At 39.1% G+C, this 22,160-nt stretch overlaps 1 protein-coding gene across 26 annotated transcripts in view; it reads left to right on the top strand.

Annotated features, from left to right (window-relative positions):
• Window positions 1-22,160, top strand: part of TENM3 (teneurin transmembrane protein 3) — a 1,341,795-nt gene that overhangs the window by 1,310,503 nt on the left and 9,132 nt on the right. For all 26 annotated transcript variants that reach the window (XM_054065057.1, XM_054065066.1, XM_054065065.1 and 23 more), the window contains 4 exons: window positions 11,233-11,408; window positions 12,120-12,355; window positions 18,279-18,575; window positions 19,768-21,379. In XM_054065057.1, the coding sequence (XP_053921032.1) occupies window positions 11,233-11,408; window positions 12,120-12,355; window positions 18,279-18,575; window positions 19,768-21,379 (2,321 nt within the window). The remainder of the gene's footprint in view (window positions 1-11,232; window positions 11,409-12,119; window positions 12,356-18,278; window positions 18,576-19,767; window positions 21,380-22,160) is intronic.

Below are 22,160 nucleotides of genomic sequence, written 5' to 3'. Positions count from 1 at the left end.
ACTGGAACCATACGAAGCTGAAGGTCCTCCAAATTAGGTTTTATAATGAAATTGTAATATTAAACAAGGTGTAAGTGTAATCCATCTCATCAAATTCTGTTGTCATAAAATTGGGAGATTTTTGTGCAGCAGTTTCCACTCAGCTTTTAAATACAGAGAGCCAAGCCAGGTGCATGGAAGGAGCATTTTCTCTGGACCTAGGTTTTTGAAGTATCAGAAATTAACTCTTAAAAAGCCTTGAAGTGCCCCTGTGCAATCACTCAGTCATCTAGGATGTTCAGACCTGCCCCTAGTCCCGAAACCCAGGTCTCCATCAAAGCCCTGGCATGCCAACAGTTGCCAGCCAGGCTTTAAATTCAGCTGGAAATGGGTAAAAAAGCTCACTATTCACTGAAAGGCTGATGATACTCAAGAAGGCAAATTATTCCAGAAAAAAAACTGCAGTTACTCTTGAGATTTCATCTGAGCAGAGGCATAAGGCAGCCCTCTCAGAAGGTCCCAAGTGTATTGTTCAGTCCCATTTTTTCTGAATCATTTTACTATCCCCAACCATTCCCTGGGAGCTGCTGGAAGCTGAGCACATGCTTGAGAGGCTGTCACAACCTCACCACGCTTATTAACTTGCTGCACAATTCTTTTCTGTATCTTCAGCTGGGACGTTACAGGGAAGTCTTTTAGATGAATTTTTGTTCTGCTGCCCGCAAGCCACTGGCATTGTGCTCCTCAGATTGCTCAAGACTGGTAGAGGCTGCTCTGCAAAGGAGGGTCTCTCCAGGGCAAGATGACAGCCTTAGATGTCTGGGCAGCACCTGGGCTGTGCTGCCAAGGTTGCAGTCTGGTGCACTTGGCACTCAAGTGATACCTGAGCCACGTAGTCCTTTGAGTTAGTTTAGGGCAAATCATGGTCAGTCCAGCGTCAGGCGTTTGGGATCTGTCCCTCTGTGGTCCCAACGCAGGTGCTTCTGCAGGCTACTCTGTAAAGAGGCAACTGTTCCTCCATCTCACAGTGCCCTGGAAGGTGCAGGCTGCATGCGCTCTCCTTTGGCCCCGTCTAACCCCTTTGGTTAAACTCAGATAACTTTTCTCCCTTAGCCACGAATTAATGCCTGTAGCCACTTCTTATCTCTTTCCTTACTTCTTTCCTCTTGCCTTTCTCTCCTTTTAGGAGCAATATCAGCAGGCAGAGATCTGATCCAAACTAAGATGCCGCTGCCTCAAATTCACTGCCTTTCTTCTGTGTCTCTTTTTTCCTCTCCAGACCTTGCCCTCCTACTGTGTTTCCTTATTTTCTTACCTTTTATCTTGCTTCTTGCTGTATCTCCCATCATTTCTCTAAGGAGGGTTTGGCTTCCCTGCCTTTTCCTTTCCCAGTGGTGCATTTCTACTCAATCCCCTCTTGTATCTCTTGACAGTTCATCCAATGTTTCCCTGAGCACTTCATGCCCTGAGCTCATTTTTCTTTTCCTTCCCGTTCTCCCTCTCTCACTCAATTCTTGTCTCCAAGGGGATGCAACAGAAATCAGAGAGAGTGACATTAGCAAGCAGAGCCCTTACAAGTTTACTTTGTGCTTAGAGTTAAATTAACAAGCTTTCTGGCCATTCTGGAAGGGTGGTGAAATCATGCAGAGTGTGAAACCCTTATGATAATTTTACAGACTAAAAAGAATCACAGGTAAAAATCTATTTTCACTGTGTGCTGGAGAGTATCACTCTTTACACATTAGACTTTTATTAATGCATTCAGTGCAATGATTTTTCTTAAAATTGTGTGATGCAAGGAAAGATGCTGCCTCTGGCTTGGACTTGTTTAGTTTCCCCACGTACCAGGCACATCATCTGTAACTGTCGGCATTTGGCAACAGGGAACAGATGATGTTTTGCAGTTTTCCTCTTGCTTCATCTTAATGCATGGCTTGTGGAGTCTGACTTGGAAATACTGAGATTTGGCTTGTAAAAAAAATCTATGGAACCTGTACTGAAAGGTTGCATTTATATAAAAGCAAATATTTAATTTTGATCAGATAAAAATTATCGCCCAATACTACGTGTCAATTCACATGCACTTTTACTATATATTAAAGTGTCACAATTCGGGTTTTTTCATAATTATTATGGCTATGCCATTTCTTGTAAAATTTGTGGGGCTTTATTTTCCTGTAACATTTGTGTTTGTGTTCATTTTTCTGTGACGTTTATGTTTCAGTAGTATAAATATCTAAAAAATGCCTGGTCTTTTTTCTTGCAATTTTAGGGCTTTCTTTCTGATTTGATTCTGTTTTCTTACAAATACCAGAACTTTGTGCGAAATTGTAATCTGGCTCTTTGGTCATCTCTAAACAGCACTCTCTCCATGCCCTTGGTATCTTAGTGCATAGGTATTTTTATTCTTTTGCATCAACAGCCTTCCATACCTTCTGCTTTTACTACTGCTCCTTGCTTCATCGGTCTGATATAGTGGCTATAAAGTAATTAACCATACTCATTAAAACAGTTTTATTCTGCTGATTTTCATATTCTTGCATTGACTTTTGTGGCATCGCATGAGCCCTTCATTGCAAATCGTGTACAAATGCAGTGTCTTTAATCTTCCCCTATTACATTTACTCAAGCAACAAAAGACATGTTCTCTTCGTTCTCAGCTGTCTCTGAGCAGTCTTTTTGGGAGTATTTTTGAGATATCCAGGTTTTTCATAAGTGGCTCTTTGTCCACATCACCAGTCTCAAAGCAGCACACAATACATGTATTTCTCTCTTAAAGTACATTTTTGGGACTAGATGTTTCTCTGTTAGTCAGGATTTGGTGCTTCTCCTCTCAACATGGCACAAATTGAAACTCTAGTAAGCGTAACCCTCTCTCGCTATTTCATGTAGACCTGTGGAGGCAAGACTAGCCAGAAAGCGATTAAAACTCTTCCCTCTATTTGAACAAGCTCAGTATTCCCCCTACCCAAAGAGAGATTTGCGACATTTACACTTGCTGTCTGTACTTATCATGTTTCTTCTTTAGGTAGATTGTTAAAGACCATTATTTTTTTCCGATTTCCTTGTACCAAGAATAGAGGTTGTGATCTCCCAGTTTTCTATAGTGGAACTATAACTCAACTTTACGATAAATTTCATAACTGTAATACAACATGCTGCTATGCAAGTAAGTCTTGAAAGACTTGTGCTGACAGTGGAGCACACAAATTTGCTGTTTCAGACTCATCCTGCTTAATAACAAAGCAGACATGTTAAAAATAATTAGATATCAATGTGACATTTTTTAGAGAAGTTTAGTATCTCCCAATCACTCTGATATCAACAGTCTATCTCATTGATAGACATTTACTTAGTTCTTCATTGTTTAACGCTTACTGCTCCTTGTCCTTAGAATCACAGAATCATAGAATATCATTGGAAGGAACCTTTAAGATCATTCAGTTCCACCCACGCTGCCATGGGCAGGGACACCTCCCACCAGATGAGGCTGCCCAAGGCCCCATCCAACCTGGCCTTGAACACCTCCAGGGATGGGGCAGCCACAGCTTCTCTGGGCAGCCTGTGCCAGTGCCTCACCACTCTCGTCATGAAGAAATTCTTCCTGATGTCTAGAACTAGGTTAAGTTATAAAAGAAGAACTGAGAAACCATTAAGAGCCACTGCCACAACACCTCTGAAAAATACTCAGCTCTGCTACAAGAGAGAGTAATTGATGGGGATTTTTTAGCCTGTTTTCCAAAGGAGGACATATTTTTAAAGTCATAAGGCTTATGCCCATCCGTGAACAGTTCTGAATTATTAATTTGAACTTAACATTTATTATTTTGAATTAATTTCAATGTAGTATAGTAATCAGGTTGCTACAGTTTTCATGAAACTGGATGTTTGGAAAGAGAAGGGTGTGCCCAGTGAGGCCAGACTGATCAGCTCTTTAAGAAGCCTGCAGTTGAAATTCCTAACCAATTCCCACCAAAGAGGGGCGAGTCTGTCACTTCTGAAATCTACATTGGCTGGGTACCAGGCTCATGCCCTGAAGGAATAAGAATGTTATTCTGAATAAAATGTAGAACTTGAATCTAGCAGTATTTTTTTACCATCTTGGTATTCCAGTGTAAAAAAATACACCCATATAATTTTGCTTTTATAAATTTTCTTTTCAAACATAATGTAGTTTAATAAGTTCCATACGTCCATTTTCTGTGACCCTGTAAAAACATCCTCATAGAATCTTTACCTTTCAAAATGAAAAAAAAAAAAAAATAAGGGGGGAAAAGCACATTACAGCTTATTTTGTGAATATCTGGCCAGACAGACTATCTCAGCCTTCTATCCTTTTTTTTCACTGCAAGCCTATGCACTCAGCTGTGGTAGTGTAAGCAGACTTTAAAGCTAGAGACCATCTGTCATACAAAGTATATATACACCAGCATTTCTTCTATTTGAAAGGCCTTACTCTGGTATTTATACCGACAAGGCACACAGTTTATTTGTACAGTAATAGATGAGCTAAGAAGGTGGGGGGCGAAGTGACACAGAAACAATCCAGCAGCCTCAGGGAGCCCTGAGATTAAAGACAGCGCACAGGAAGCTGCTGCAGGGCAGGAGCTGGCTCTGCACACCCAGGCGAAAACCAAAGTCTGGCCCCTGCAGACCCTGCAGGGCTCGGGGGCAGTGAATTCCCATTAGAGGGAAGTTGAAAAGCAGGGCATGAGTGTTGAGGTCTTGTAGATAAAAGCCTGGCTACTGTAACTTAGTTTCGTCTTTGTAAGGAAAACCCCCCTTCAATCAGCCCTGAATTGTCTGCCCTCAGTTCAGAAGAGAACACGCTTCTGAGGAGCATCCGCAGCCCTGGGAAGCTGCTCCATTCCCAATAACACCTCTCATTTAATCCACGCTGTCTCGCTAGTATGGCTCGCAGTGCACTCTGTCCCCCTCGCGCAAACACTGGATTTGTTCTTCCTGTTCTTCAAAAAGCACCATCATCATTATGTTATTTCTGCACATTCTTGTGAATGTAAGGTGTGTGTCAGAAATTCAGGTTATGAAAGAATTAATGGGTTTGTGAATCCTTATGAGAATATACATGGCAGGAGCTTTACCGTGGCAAACAGCATAGTGTGGGAGGACTGCAACACTGTACAGCAATGAGTGAAAAGTTTGGGAGCCTTCTGAGGCAAAAAGTAAAGAAGTGTCCCCAGCATGATAAATTCGTTTATTGCTTCTTTCACTGCAAAGCACCACTCTCCCCAAATAAATACCTGTCTCTGGGAGTCATTTTGGATTAGGCTGTGAAGGTGGTCAATCTTCATGCAGCGCAAGCACTGAACTCTTTGTTTTCTTAGTTGTGTGATGGAGTGGAAAACGACCATCATAAACTTTTCCATAAGGAAGTGAGCGAGCTATCACAAGGGAAGGTACTGATTCATTTCTTTTAGCTCCCTTTCCAACAGACACATTTTCTGCAGTGATTTTCGTTTGGAGTGTGCCTGTTGTTTTGCAGATGAGTTACGGCTGTCAAGAATGGCCTGTTTAGGTGAATTGTTCTTGTCTGGTGTGTCGAATGCCAGTTTACAAAAAAAAAAGGCTGAAAACTATCCTTTTAACATTATGACAAAATAGTTACACATAAAAAAAAAAAAAACCTTAAAAGCTGAAGTTGTAACAGGAGAAAGTTAAAAGAGAAATTGTAAGTCACTTTCAAGCTGAGGAAATTTCTTCATTAAGCCTGGGCTGAAAATTCATTCTGACCACAATGCTAAGATAAAAGACCATCACTTGAATCATTTAACTAGTTGTGCAATGAGGTGCATGAGACTTTACCAGATGAAAATGGGGTGAAGACCCTCTTCTTAGGGAAAGCAGCCATCAGATAAAAGGACAGGAAAAACAGATCAGCTGCTCAAGTTTAACTTTGAGTTGTCTGACACTTGATTGAGCAGGACAGAGAAATTTAGCTGATACTAACACTTTTAGTGCCCTTCCAGCCTCTGATTTCATGAGTTTCCACCTTCTGCCCAAATGCCATTAAAAACCAAGTAGATAAATTCCTTTCCAGAACCATACATAGGGCAGCAGTTTAATTAAAGTCCTTGCTGTAATCATTCTTGGACCTATTTTCTGTAATTCCACTATTTTGTCTGACCTACGAAAGGAAAGGGAAAAGGAAAAGGAGTAGACCAGGAAGGAAAGAGAAAGGAAGGGAAGGAAGCTTTTTTCCATATATTTAATATCAATAAGACTACAGATAATATTGAATTTTCTTCTCATGTTTAACAATGTCCCAGATAAGAACAAAGGCAAAATGTAGCTTTTCTTAGACAATAGTCAAGTTTAAAAAAAAAGGACAAAATCAATCTTCTTGTCATAATTTACGAGCCTACATCATTGTCATTTATGACACATCTGCTTCTTTCTTCTTAAGCAAAACAAAAGAATATTAGCAAGACATACAGCTATCTTATTGTTTATCTTTCCACTTTAAAAAATAAATCTGTTTATCTAGAAGAAGTTATCATTTAATATTTTGTGTTTCCCAATATATTTGTAATGTGGATTCACAAGCAAGATGCTAAGCCTTTTAAGATGTCAAATACACTGTGCATATGGTATTTCAATTATTAATTTTTTAAAGGTATGTTATAAATGAGTAGGTTTGGATCCACTGAAGTGTGTATTTCAATGATGCTAAAGAAATGCCAAAGAAAAAGGAGAAATCATTTGTCCATCTAAGCATCTGTAGCTTATTTTCACTGTTTTCATTCTTAGCAAGCTCATTTCATCACTCTTCAGACAAAAAGTGCATAACAAAATGAGGAAAACAACTCAGAAATGGAGTAAAGGGGAAAAAAATAACAAATTTTCTCATGTTGAAGTTGAGAGTCTTTTCCTGTCTTTCAACAATCCATGTAATGGTTAAAGAAAGTCAGAACTCATGCTCCCAGTGAGTTGGCATGCCCTGTTTTAAACAAGGGGAGGACAAGAGCACTCCACCTGGGTGATGAAAAGATAGTAAAAGTGATGATTTAAAAACTATGAATTTGTTTCCTTTTGATCAGCAAGATAATTACTTTGTTGCTGGATTAGCAATGCCAGTTATACCCTATCAAGGTGGTTTCTCTTTATGGTTGTTAAAGATGACAGTCCTCTACCTAAATGAGGAGACAAGCTGAAGGAGACATTTCATTGTTGGGTTAAGACAAAATTTTCACTTTGTGTCAACACGGTGAGTACACACCTAAAACAACAGCACACAGCACTTCTGAAAGTCAGCTTTGAAACCCCTGTTCTCACCTGCCAAGAAGCAGCACCTTGGTATATAAGGCTTCTGATGAATAGTTTGAAACAAGCAGGGTAATTTTCCATAATTTTTTTAGCCACTCTTGATAATTTGAGATGCATAAAGGAAATGCCTGATGTGTGTTGAGTGAGAATGTAGCAGTACTTTTCATTTTACTGTGAAAATTATACATGTCTATATTATGAAATGAAGTCATGCCTCGTTTGTCTGTTACAGTATCTCAACTAATAATATAATCTGTAACCATTCTTTAAAGAAATATGTAATACACATTTGCACTGTGTATCTTGTTATCTGAAATGTGCAGGAACCAGCGTGCCTTCCTTTTCAACCTGACATGTTTGCAATAGCAAAAAAAAACCAAAATTACGTAATTGATTTTGTTAAGGGAGTGTGCTGCAGAGGTCTGTGGAAGAATAGTCATAACTTAGCAATTGGCTTTAGCAGCAGCCTTTACTATTCATTCATTTCTACAGCTCCTGATGTTATGTTGAAGTAACTTCTAATATAAAACAAGAATAACACTCTGCATTGGGGTTGAGCTAAATGTGCTCCAAAGTAAGATACAACGCACGTGAGAAACAAGTCAGAAGTAAAGAAAGTAGGGCATTTCCGTCTGTGACAAGGCTTACCAGGAAGTTATCACTGCAAAGTGAAGTGTCCTACATAGACCAGAACAGAAAATGGTCTGGGAAGGAATGTAATTAAAACTAAAGGTGATGAACAATGGAAGAGAGACTTCCAGCAGGTAAAGAGCAAAAGGTCAAGAGTCTGGGAAGCTGATAATCATTATCTCTGAGAAATTCTTACTGCAGAAGGGGAAAACTATCTGGCAGTGGCAGATCATCTAAAGAAGAAAAAGAATTTGATCTAAGGAGAACTTGAGCTAGCGGCAGTAGCAGCTGCCCCTGCTACTGTCTTCTGTAGTAGTTGCCCAAATATGAAGATTGTTACATTAATGCAAATGGAGAGTAGTTGGTGGGATTAATACACATTTTAGAGTCTTGAAAAGCTTATATGTGACCTGCTCTCAAGGAATTGAAGAGGTTGGTTGAACGGTTTTGCTATCAAGCCTAGCATAAGAGAAATATCAGAGGGCTCTGCAATAACACATGTGCCTGAGTTTGTGTTTGGATGGAAAGATCAAAGAGGCTGTGAAATGCCAAATACAGGTGCTCACCCTCTTTTTACTCCTTTTAGGGCAATTTCAATATTAGAATACTAGGCAGATAAAAGAAATCTCTCTGTCTAAAACTTACAGTCTTGGATGAATAAATTCACCCTGGCAGCAGAATGCAAGGGTATTTGGATGTAGTAAGAAAAATAGCAGAGGAATGCCCAAAGGTATAAGTGATGTTGCTATGCTGAGCATTGATAAGGCTTTCATTGTGGGCAAAAAGATATCAAATATAAAGTAAGTTTAGTATTCGATGTGCTGTGAACAAAATGAAGGACGTGCATTATAATCCATCATAAAATGGAATATGTAGTGAATTGTAGAAAGACCTATTTCCCTTCTTTCTTTTTGTTCCCAGCTACAAAAGTATAAGAAACCCTGTTCTTACCTTTCACATCTCAGCCACATTTTCTTCTTGCACTAGGATCCCTGAACCAAGCAATCAGGGCTTTTAAGATTCTTTCAGCTTTAAAGACATGTTTTTAAGAATGTGAACGTGTAGCATGATTTTTTTGCTGATCTTTGAACTCTCCCCCACTGTAATAATAATAGCTGCTTATCTTGCGCTCATGATGTGTATTTGTGAAAGAAGAGACCAGTTCAGGAACTATAGGCATGGGGTCAAAAAATAATAATGTGGAAGCAAGAATGCATAAAACAAGAACGGCGATGTTCAGTGCTGCATACTGCAGTGAAGCCCCACGCTGTACTGAATACTACTGATGTGTAGTATTTTCCAGCTCAAGTGGTATACTCAGAAATATGATAATTAACTCCTCACAAATACTGTGATTCAAAGGGTGAAAAATTCTTCTTACGGGCAAATCTTACCTTCTGTGGCTTTAGTGAGCATTGTTTAAAATAAAGAGCAGTACTTGGCTACTGTATTCAAAGGACACAAGTAATTCCCAACAAAATAATTTGATACCATTCTCAAACACAAAGCGGAAAATAGAAAAGGACAATACACATTCTCCTGGGAGTTGAAAAGGGAAGTTGTGCATGAAAAGAAAATAAGTTTATGGAACTGAGGAATGAGACTGAAGGTCATGAATAAAGTAGCAGTCACATTCATGCACAAGGAATGTTGGTATGTCTGTTTCGGTTCCCCGCATAAATGCAGTGTCTTGGCTTGCCAAATCCAGTATGTGAAAAAGAGCCAAAATTAGGGATAGAAACATTATGGAAGAAACCCCATTATCTTGAAATGTACTTAACTTCAAAAAATGTTTCCCCACTTGATTTCCCTGGCTTGCAGTATAGTTTCTGATTTTCAAGTGTTCTTTTCTTTTTTTTTCCTGTTGCTAAGTGAAAGTCTTATATAAACAAAGCAAATCAACTGTGTTAAAAGGATGGAAATGACTGTATGCAAAAAGCTGTCAAATCTACAGAGTAAGCAAACTGGGAAAAAAAAAATTCTTAACCTAATCCTTTCAGTTACAGCAATGCTGTGCAGTATTCATGCTGTTCTGAGAAAGTTAGCATGTTGTGGGTTAAAACTGTTTGAAATTAATTCTCTCAATTTAAGAAAAAGACTTTCTGTAGCCTCAGTGATATGCGTGGGGCTTTTGGGGGCTTTATTTTTTTGGTTCTGCGCTTCTTTCCCCAAAGGAGCAATTTTCATGATAATTGTAAGCATGAAATGTCTATTGCACTGTGAGGACCTGCAAGGTCATATTCTAGTTAATTTAAAGAGACTTCCTTCTGCTTCCTACTACATGGTCACAGAAGAGGGATGGAAAACTCCTGAAAGCAAAAAGGTCAGATGTGGGCTGAATCACTCTGTTTCTCTCCAGCGTGGGTACAGGCAGGCTGAATTTCAGAATGAAGAACCTCAGCTGAACACCTAGGCTGATGAATCCAGGCTGTTGTACTGGAAGAGCTGATCTTGAAGGCAGTTTTATGACCTGAAGCTCACATAATGCTTTACCTCTCTATACTGTGACCACAACGCACTCTTGAATGTGAGCATGCTCCTGGGTCTTGTGACAATGGAGTGTATCTAACAGAGTATAGGAAAAGACATGGTTTAGACATTGTAGGTCTACTTCAATTGCAGAAATTATATCTACCTGTTCATGTTGAATGGGTATATGGCCCTTGGTTTAAAGAAATGTCAGTAGAGTGAGGAAAAAAAAAAGCCAGAATAAATAGTGGCTTATGCCACAATTCTCAGACTATGATCCATAGGCAGTTAACGAGTTATATTTACTAGCTATTCTGATTTCCAGCTACAAGCAGCTTAAGTAGATTAAATATTACCTCAGATTCTTCCTCTTAATAATACAAGGGATGTTGAACACTCAGGAACAGGAGGGCAGGTGGTCTGCATAACCATTGAATAGGAAAGGCCCTTATTAAGATACCCTTTTTATGAAAAATGTTGAAGATTCCTACACCAGCAAAATCTAGTCTGATAATAGGGAGTGAGCGCAGAATGTTATGGAATTTAGCACCAGTAAATACACTCCCTTTGAAATGGTGAATTAGATGTGCAGCAGGATCTGGTCACACTTCAAAGAATAATATGCAGAGCTGAAGATCCATCTGTTTGCTCTTGCATTCACCATTGAGGCTCCTGTATGTTAAGCAGTCTTTTGACTACTTCAAAGCACGTTTGAAGTCTTTGCTGTGCCTATCCCATGCACAAAAAAGCAAACGTGCCTTAACAATATGAGTAGCCGGTATTTTTGTTCATTTTACTTGTAAATGAAAACAATTTGTTCTTGCTATGTATCATTTCCAAACTCTTTTTTTCTTTTCTTTTTTTTTTTAGCTATGATAGCGAGGGCCGTCTAACAAACGTTACGTTCCCAACTGGTGTTGTCACTAACCTTCATGGGGAAATGGAAAGGGCCATTACAGTGGACATAGAGTCATCCAGCAGAGAGGAAGATGTCAGCATCACTTCCAACTTATCATCAATTGATTCTTTCTATACCATGGTTCAAGGTACTGTAAAAAAAAAAAAAAAATTCTCAGCAGATACTGACCTGAAAAGTGTTTTCTTGTGGTACAAACAGCTTAAATTGGATGTGTTAGAGGGAAACTTTGGGGGCGTAGTGTTAGGAGGAAGGGGTGATACATACATTTTTTGTATATAAATGGAAAGAACTGTTCGGGGAAAGAAGGAGTTGCAGTGAATGTAGAACTAGACATGTTTTCTAGCCAAATAGCCCTTGTAAGCAGCTATGAGAACTAGTCAGAATACCTGCTTTGCATTAAAAGGGAATCTTAGAGAAGAGACAGAAATGGCTTTAAATGGAAACAGGTGCAGAAATAGCATGAGGTGAGATTTTTAGCTTTAAAATAGCGTGTGACATCCCAGCAGCCACATCCTTGCAGAAGTCAGTAGTCCTAGTATGCTTAAGATTAGGCCAAAAATGCCTAACGAAACAGTAGAAAATATGCTTTGTGCCAGTCCAAAGAATATCCTCCAAGGGTGGGATTTTCTTTAGAGTTTAAGCAACTTTGAAGCTGGGTCCCAAAAGCATTTGTGCTCTCGTGATACAGATATTCTTAACAATTTCACCTTGCATGTTACCGTTGGCTCAGTTGTGTGAAGTCAATATGTTACATGCACATGTTGCATAAAGGGTTCAGGATGAAGGCAAACTCTTAACCCATGTAGGTAACCTGTGGTTCTATTTTTTGCCTTTTCAGACCAATTAAGAAATAGCTACCAGATTGGCTATGATGGCTCCCTGAGAATCCTGTATGCCAGTGGTCTGGACTCACACTATCAGACAGAGCCACATGTGCTGGCTGGCACTGCCAACCCAACGATGGCAAAAAGAAACATGACCCTGCCTGGAGAGAATGGGCAGAACCTGGTGGAGTGGCGATTCCGGAAAGAGCAAGCCCAGGGAAAAGTCAACGTATTTGGCCGAAAGCTTCGGGTGAGCACACAAGCATGCATGGTACCTACTGCATTCTCATGGAGAGGAAATGCAAATACATTGCTGTAGGTATTGACATGCAACAACCACAAAATATTTACCATAGGCGAGATTACTCTAGAGCTGGAAGTACTCCCTTCATTTATTGGCTCTTTTTCATTATTAATTGTTCTTTTGTATGGACTTTAAACTGTTGGGTATAATGAATGAATTGGGATAAAAGCATAATTTTCTCCTTTTCTTCACTGGTTTTGTTTCTGGTACTAAATTCACTCACCTGATTTAGAATCTTCTTTTAAATTATTCTACTATAAGTTATCACAGCCCTAGAATTTTTTCTTTTCCATTTTAAATAAAAATGGTATTAATACTTATTTCTGGTAAAAAGGATTAAACTCTGTGTGCATGTGTACAACATATTCCTCTAACATATGTCTTTACCATTATGTTGGCATTTCTTCTTTCTATATAGTGAGTGAAATATGAGTAGGAAGCAAACTATGATTTATGACAGCCATTTGGTAAAGACAACACAGATTAAGCATTTAAAATTGGGTTGCCAGGAGACCATTTCAAGACCTTAGCAGAGGCCTAACTTACTATTAGAACTGAATTCAGTTTTTTAAAACAAGGCCTAGGCAGTATATCAAATGAAGGTAAATAACTTCAGATCACTCGACTTCTTTCAAATCTTAAAATATTTTATATCTTCCTTGGGGACAAAGAGAAAGGAGGGAATGCTGTCATGCATCTCGTATTCCTCTCTACCACTGGCTCTGCAAGAAAAATGGATTTTTTCCAAGAACAAAATGATTATGCACAGTAGCTGCTGCCTAAGAACAACAGACTTGTACCTAGTTACGGCAGCCTCTTACATGGATAAGGAAGAGGAAAAAGAATCTTCTGAAGCTTCTTCTTCATGCTTCTGAAGCTCTTCCTTGTACTTCTGGCTCATAGGCATATCATTACATAGCACAGTGGGGTAATACACCTGCCAGTTCATTTGTGAAAGAAGCCCAAGAAAAAATTAAATAACCATGCCAATGGCATTTGGTTTTGGCAGTGAAACAAACTGCCATGAGTCCAGTTGTCAAATGTGAAACAACATTTTGGCATTCAAGTGCAGAGGAGGTAAAAGAAATGTCATGGGCAACTTGGAAGAATTAACAGGAGAAAAGGAACAGCAGAGAAAAGGGAAATATTTAACAAGGTGGAGGGAAAAGTGAGATATGACAGATAAGGATAAAATAGCAGTAATTAGAAGTGTATATGCAAATGGGAGAAGTAGGGCATGTGGAGAATATTGCCTAATAAGAGAAAAATGCCTCCAAAAAAAAACAAGAAACTTGTCAGCAAAGAATAAGAAGAAACATTTTTTAAAATTTATTTGCATGGGGAGATATTACAGAAAATGTCACTTGGGGGTGGGAGGGGCAATGTAGGGAAGCAAAGAAAGAAAACAACAGAAAAAAGAAGAAGAATAACTTAGGGAGCTCATCGTTTCCATCTGCAGATATGTCAGTAACATTTTGCTGCAAAGAAGAGGAATATAGACAAAAAAAAATGACAAAATGTATTGCCAGTAGATGTACTCATATATACAACACTTTTACTGCATTATATATGTGCAGTATCTGATGTTACAAAGTACAGTCTCAGGTACTTTCTTAGTTTTCATCTTCTATGTATGAGTTCTACCCACTACTAGTAGTCTTACAAAGAAATTAATTAGGAATTATGTCACTATCCCGTAACTAAACAATCCTTGTCAACCTTACTTTTGTTAAGACTTGTTTTGTATTTGTTCTGTAGGCTAGTTTTGTCCCTGGACCTGTACACTTGGTCTGTAGCCTGGCCTGACAGTCTTCTACAATAGCCTTTTAAAGCATTTGTGTGAAGGCCGCACAGCCTCACTCACAAGGCTCTCAAATAAAGAAAATGAGCACTGTCTCAAGGAGTGCACCCAGAGTAGACAGGTAACATAGGCAAGCTCCAAGTTCTGCAAAGCTAGTTTTGTAGTTCCTAGTTTTCACATTAGCTCTTGAATCTCTCTGTAAGGCACAGCAATATACTCCTAATGGGGGATTCACCATCAAATTTCATGCTTCTCATTGGAAAAAAGAACCGGAGTTGATGCAGAGCAGGACAAATAGACAGCTATGTTACTGAAATGTAGCAGGACAATACGTAGGAACTGTCAAGAGACTCAGTTTTGTGACATTAAGTGTTTCTTCACTGAAAATTTCCTGAATCACTGTTTTGTATTAGGTTTGCATGGCTAGGTTTTGGTAGTAAAGGGTACTGCATGAGTGGCTTCTGTGAGAAGCTGCTAGAAGCTTCTCTTATGTCTGATAGAGGAAATACCAGCCAGCTCCAAGGTGGACTTGCCGCTGGCCAAGGTCAAGCCCATCAGCGATGGTGGCAGTGCCTCTGTAATAACATTTAAGAAGGAGGGTAAAAACTGTGCATTGGCAGCCATAGAAAAGAGGAATAAGAATATGTGAGAGAAACAATTCTGCAGACAGCAAGGTCAGAGAAGAAGGAGGAGGAGGTGCTTCAGGGGCAGGAGCAGAGATTCCCCAGCAGACCGTGGTGAAGATGATGGTGAGGCAGGCTCTCCCCCCGCAGCCCATGGAGGTCCTTGCTGAAGCAGATACCCACTTGCAGCGCATAGAAGACTCCATGCCAGAGGAGGTGGGCGTGCGTGAAGGAGGCTGTGACCCTGTGGGAAGTCATGCTTCTGGCAGGATTTGTGCCTTAACAGGACCTGTTGCCCCATAGAGAGAGGAGCCCACACTGGAGGAGGTTTGCTGGCAGGTCTTATGACCCTGTGGGGGGCCTGTGCTGGAGCAATCTGTTCTTGAAGGATTGTACTTCATAGAAGGAACCTGCACTGGAGCAGTTCATGAAGAACTGTAGCCTGCAGGAAGGACTCATGCTGGAGAAGTTCATGGAGGACTGTCTCCCATCTGAGGAGCCTCACAGTGGAGCAGGGGAAGAAGGGAGAGGATTCTTCTGTCTAAGGAGGAAGAAGCAGCAGAAACAATGTGATGGACTGACCACAACACCCATTCCGTATCCTCCTGGGCTGCTGCAGGGAGGAGGTAGAGAAATAGGGAGTGAAGATGGTAATTGGTAAAGGATCTCTCCCTGTCCTTATCTTGACCCATGAGCCTCTTGTTACTATTTTCTTTCCCCTATCCAGCTGGGGCCGGGGGGGGGCAGGGTGTGATAGAGCATCTTTGGTGGGCACCTGCTGTCCAGAGCCAGGATCAACCCACCTCACATTTTTATCATAATGAAACCCAGAGATCTCAAATGTATTTGGAGCATTACTGCCTTAGGCACAAAAAAATGTTCAAGTTTTGCTGTAAAGACATTTTGGTAGCAGAGTTACCAAACAGTTGAAGGCAGTACTTCAGCTGACATGTTATTCCAGCCCCATACTGGCCAATGCAAGAAGCTGTATCACCAAAACTTGTTCTTGTAATTGCCATCTGTGTGATGAGATGATAAAAGAACAGCCAAAATGTCACCAAAAGCTCACGTCTGAAAGCAAGACCTCTGTCAGCAGAGTCTGGAAGCATGTATCTGGCTGGAGAAAGAGGTATTTCTTTTCTTTCCCCTTTTATCCTGCCCTTACACAGACTAGACAGATGGAAAGTGAGAAGGCAAGGGATGTTGTCACATTTAGCAGATAAGACAGTGAGACAGTCAGATTAAGTGCTTTGCTGCAATTTACACCGGAAAGATGTGCTTAGCCAAGAAATTAACCACCATTGCTTGGACATCGGCCTTAACCATAAAACTATCCTTCTCTCTTTGCTAACTCAGAAATCAGAAGTGCCCATTCTCACTTTAGTGTCTGAGAGGTAGACAGGAAAATTAATAAAAATCATAATTCAATGTAAAATAAGGAAGGGAAGATGAAGAGAAGAGGAAAGGGGGAAAAAATCAGAGAAGCAAAACAGGCAGGGAGATGCAGAGATGAGTGCAGGCATGTGTTGGAGAGGCTGGGAAATAGCTACCAGAGATAAACAGGATTTAAGAGTGATTTCAGGCAAATAATTGAATATTAAATGTTGGAAAATTTAAACACAAGTTACCTGAAACTGAAAACATCCCAAAAAAATGACAAAAGTGAAGTGAATGGAAATGCTTCATAGTTAAGTTTAACCTACCTCTAGAATCACTCTGGTAACATTAATTTTTCAGAGTATTTTTAAGTAGCATTTGATGACTCATTAAATACATGAAGTGTCTATTCTGTATCTGATAGACCTAGTGTGCCTTATTTAGAAGATTTACATGAAAACATTATTTTTGTTTTGAAAGTGATAGTGCAGATTGTTCTCATGCCAGTGATTTCATATTGTAAAAGAGAAAGATAAAGTAGACAGAAACTGACCGACCAATATAAGCAAAACTGAGCATTTCAAGGATTTTTTTTTCATATTTGCTTATAATCCATCACCAGCACTTTAATGCCTTTTATGCTAATAATAAAGTGTCTAATTTAGATTGATCTTTTAGAAGCTTATCAGCCTTAGGGATAAGTACCAACATCCATGATATATAGATTTTTGAACAGGCAACCCTGAAAAATGCAAAGATCCTCCAGTCATTTCTTTGGTCAGGATATCTGTTTTCTTGTTCTTTTCTGAATATTGTTTAGCCATCTTTCTTCATCTCTTTGTAATGTATGCATCAAGTTCTTGAAAAGGAACTTAAAAAAGATCTTAATACACGTAGATAAATGTCCATTTGTCCCCTACTTCCCATATGTTAGCAAAATACAGTGTTGAAAAATCTTTGTTATCAGTGTTTCACCCTCACCTGGAATAATTTTAAAAGGACACGGCAGATACAGAAATGGTTTAGAGATGAACAAAGAAATCCTAGAGGCCTATTGAGAACAGTAAAAGCAGTTCAGTGAGGAGAAGGAAGAGAGAATAGCAAAGATACCAATGTGGGAAAGGAAAAACAGACATTTTTCTTTCATAAATACAAAAATGAGAGCCGATTCAAAAAAACTGAAAGTTAGGATATTTTAAACACTAGGGAGGGATGGGGGGCTTCAATGTTAAAGTAGTGTATAGAAATCACTCTCCACCACTATAGTTTTTATATATATATATATATAAATATTATAATTTTTAACATAAAAGTATCAGGGCTAAGGCTTTAATTTCAAATTAAAACAGTTATAAGCTTCAAAGCATTTATAACTGTTTTTCAGTGGTTCAGTAGTCTTCCGGTTATTTATGGCTTTAAGTGGTCAGTTAACTAAGCAAAAGACGTAATCCTCTACTGAGGATTTCAGACTCATAAACATATTACAGCTGTGGCTGGTATATTGAGTTAAACTTCCATTTGATGCAGAAGGGGAAAGCCGATGTTTTAAAGACTGTTTAATCTTAATTTGAAGATTTAATGTGCTTTTGAAGATGCTAATTTTGTATTTACCATTTTGAAAAATACTTGCTATGGAGGATTAGAATTCAGTTCTTTCTTACCGTCATTTTTATGAACTGGACAAGTGGTTGCTGGATATGTTGTGACAATAATTTGCAGAAATACTTTGGACTGCCTACAAAAGAAGTAGTTTGTTCGCTGAAATGGCTCCATTTATTACAGAAGTTTTCAGTGCACATCTTTCAGTATTTTCTTAACAGTTGACTAAGCAGCAAGAAAGAACACATTGCAACAAATTCTGGGCCATCTCTTCATACTATGAGACCTTCTAAAGTAGATGCTAATATAGTGCCTTACATTTATATCAAGAAGTTGCTAAAATAATTTACGCACGTGGCAAATCAATCACTGTAAATCGTATTTAAAGAATAACTAGCTCTGTGGAAATAATAAGTGGCTAGGGTCTGAACAGCATGATTTATTGTGTCATTTTGTTTGCTTTTAAAAGGTTAATGGCAGAAACCTCCTTTCAGTTGACTTTGATCGAACCACAAAGACAGAAAAGATCTACGATGACCACCGTAAATTTCTGCTGAGGATTGCCTACGACTCGTCAGGGCACCCCACCCTGTGGCTACCGAGCAGCAAGCTGATGGCTGTCAATGTTACCTATTCATCCACAGGTCAAATAGGCAGCATACAGCGAGGGACAACTAGTGAAAAAATAGAGTATGATGGGCAGGGAAGGATAGTGTCTAGAGTGTTTGCTGATGGGAAAACTTGGAGTTACACCTATTTGGAAAAGGTAAAGAACACACAGGTTTTAAAATACACTTTGAATGTGCTGAAATTCTGCAGCATCTGAGTGCTGCATACAAAGCAAGAACAGGTAGTAGAAGCATATTTCAATTATTCAAAGTATCAACGTGATTCCTGTGGGAATGTTTTATACAATAGATATGTAATCAGGCTGTAGCTAATTGCTAGGACTTGATGTCTTTTTAAATTATTTAGGCCACAGACTAGCAAGAAGCATCTGTATTTACCTTTTATTGTAACATTTAAAATATGGTACAGGGACTAGAGCTCTGGAGTGTAATTCATTTGAAAATAATTTGTTTGTAAGTTCTTCACTACCAAGAAACGTTCTCATTTCTGAATACTTAGAATGTCAATTTGTACTTGCTATATCTTGTAGCTTCAAAATAAATGATGGGAAAAAAAATCAGGAATCTTCATTATATACCATGATTTCTGAATGATAGCTCTCCCTCTAGAAATACATGTGAAAATTCCCCCTTGTGAGATCTCATGCCAGCTATGCAAAAAGATTATCTATTTCTTTCTGGGGTTTAAATATATTTCTATTGAAGCTGTTGCTCAGCAAATACTGTTTACTAGTCATTGCAGGCGTAATTTAATCAAGACCTATGATACATAATAGCCATGCATCAGAAAGATGTCAGAATAATTCCGAATAGCTCCTTTTGCTGTAAATAATGAACCAGTTGTTTTGCCTATGACTTAAAAGCTTACAGAACAAGAACACAGTATTCTGGGATCTCAGGCTATTCAAATTCTTCGAAATCATCTCTAACTGTAGGGAAGAAATTGCACGTCCCATATGTTGTTCTCCTTGTGAGTTAATGGCTCTAATACAGTTTTACTTCTTCCCATATTAAACATGACTTATCTGAATCCATTGACAATTTGCTGTTTGGCTGTGAGTGCTTGATAAAAGAGTGATACAGTCATAACAAGTAACAAATTATGAATGTGGAACTACTAATTACAGAACCCCTTACAATTAACCATCCAAGTAAATTAGGCAGGGAGATGTTAACAACATGTAAGGTCAAGGATAACTCAATTAAAGAGGAGATAATTTTCTCAAGTGGGAATGTCACATTTTTGTGAAGAAGTAGTATTGGTATATGGGGGGGGGGGGGAGTGCTCCACCATTTGTCACATGGTAAAAATCTGTTCTTAATTTTCAGTCAATGGTTCTTCTGCTTCATAGCCAACGGCAGTATATCTTCGAATATGATTTGTTGGATCGGCTTTCTGCTGTCACCATGCCCAGTGTTGCTCGTCATACCATGCAGACTATCCGCTCCATTGGCTACTACCGGAATATATACAACCCCCCAGAAAGTAATGCTTCTGTTATAATGGACTACAATGAAGAAGGGCAGCTCCTTCAAACTGCTTTCCTGGGGACAAGCCGAAGAGTATTATTCAAGTACAGACGGCAGACCAAGCTCTCAGAAATTTTATATGATAGTACAAGAGTTAGTTTTACTTATGATGAGACAGCAGGAGTGCTGAAAACAGTAAACCTCCAAAGCGATGGTTTTATCTGCACCATTAGATACAGGCAAATTGGCCCATTGATTGACAGACAGATTTTCCGCTTTAGCGAAGACGGAATGGTAAATGCCCGATTTGACTACAGCTATGACAATAGTTTCAGAGTGACTAGCATGCAAGGTGTCATCAATGAAACCCCATTGCCTATTGATCTCTACCAGTTTGATGATATCTCTGGCAAAGTTGAACAATTTGGAAAATTTGGAGTTATATATTATGATATTAACCAGATCATTTCAACAGCTGTAATGACCTACACAAAACACTTTGATGCACATGGCCGCATCAAGGAAATTCAATATGAAATATTTCGGTCATTAATGTATTGGATTACAATTCAGTATGATAACATGGGACGAGTGACAAAAAGAGAAATTAAGATTGGGCCATTTGCCAACACCACAAAATATGCTTATGAATATGATGTAGATGGTCAGCTCCAGACAGTATATCTGAATGAAAAAATAATGTGGCGATACAACTATGACCTGAATGGCAACCTCCACTTGCTCAACCCCAGTAGCAGCGCCCGTTTGACTCCACTTCGCTATGACTTGAGAGACAGAATAACTCGACTAGGTGACGTTCAGTACCGATTAGATGAAGATGGATTTCTGCGTCAAAGGGGTACTGAAATCTTTGAATACAGTTCAAAGGGCCTTCTTACTCGAGTTTATAGCAAAGGCAGCGGGTGGACAGTGATTTACCGTTATGATGGACTTGGACGACGAGTTTCCAGTAAAACAAGCCTTGGACAGCATCTCCAGTTTTTTTACGCAGACCTTACTTACCCCACCAGGATAACTCACGTATATAACCACTCAAGTTCTGAAATCACATCCCTTTACTATGATCTGCAAGGACACCTTTTTGCCATGGAAATTAGCAGCGGAGATGAGTTTTACATTGCATCAGACAATACAGGGACACCACTGGCTGTTTTCAGTAGCAACGGTCTCATGCTTAAACAAATTCAATACACTGCTTATGGAGAGATATATTTTGACTCTAATCTTGATTTCCAACTGGTAATTGGATTCCATGGAGGCTTATATGACCCACTGACTAAGCTAGTCCACTTCGGAGAAAGAGATTATGACATACTGGCAGGCCGATGGACAACACCTGATATTGAAATCTGGAAAAGAATTGGGAAAGATCCAGCTCCTTTTAATTTGTACATGTTTAGAAATAACAACCCAGCCAGTAAAATACATGATGTAAAGGATTATATCACAGGTAAAAGAGGGTTACTTAATTATAAGACTGTCTCCAACTTGCTCAAAAATTTACATTTCTGTGTTCTCTTAATCTGTATTCTGATTACCTGGGCTATAGGCAGAGGATATTGTCTGTAGTGGAAGGTTAGTAGAGAAACTCTCAGGGATGATAATTCTTCAGAAAAGTACTTGGTATTTAGAACCATATCACCAAAGTGATTTTAGCTTGGCGGTGTTGGACTTACAGACATCTAGTTTAGAATGGAACTCACAATTTTGGTCAAGTTCCCAAATACGTCCTATTTGGAGAAGTTCTTTATGAGGAAGCATTAAGCACTTAACAATGAGGATAATTACAGCACAAATGCTTATCAGAAATAGTGAAATACCAAATAGGAGATCTTCAAAATACCTCGTCTACCTTTGGACATTCATTTAGGTATCTGCGTAAGATACTAAGATCCCCAGGGCATGGATCCACAAACCTTTCAGGTTTAGGGAACTCAGCCTAAACCTTATGCCCTAAACAGTCCTTATGGTGCTTTAATGTTGAACTGTTGACCCAAGAAGAGCACTCAGAGCATCTCAGCATGTAAGGGGTTGAGTTTTTTAAAGTACCAATACATCTCTCTCTCTCTCCCATTGAATTAACTGTAACACAAAGTGCCTCAGCTAGAGACGTCTGCATTGGAAGAGGAAAGATGAGCCCTAGGTTCTTCTTCCAATACTATTAATACATTACCCAGTGCTCTTATAATGAAAAGAAAATGGACTCCTTGAGCAAGTACAAGAGTAAGAAT

Source organism: Cuculus canorus, chromosome 4 (genome assembly GCF_017976375.1).
Source record: "Cuculus canorus isolate bCucCan1 chromosome 4, bCucCan1.pri, whole genome shotgun sequence".
NCBI lineage: Eukaryota > Metazoa > Chordata > Aves > Cuculiformes > Cuculidae > Cuculus > Cuculus canorus.
This window is presented reverse-complemented; position numbering and strand designations above follow the sequence as displayed.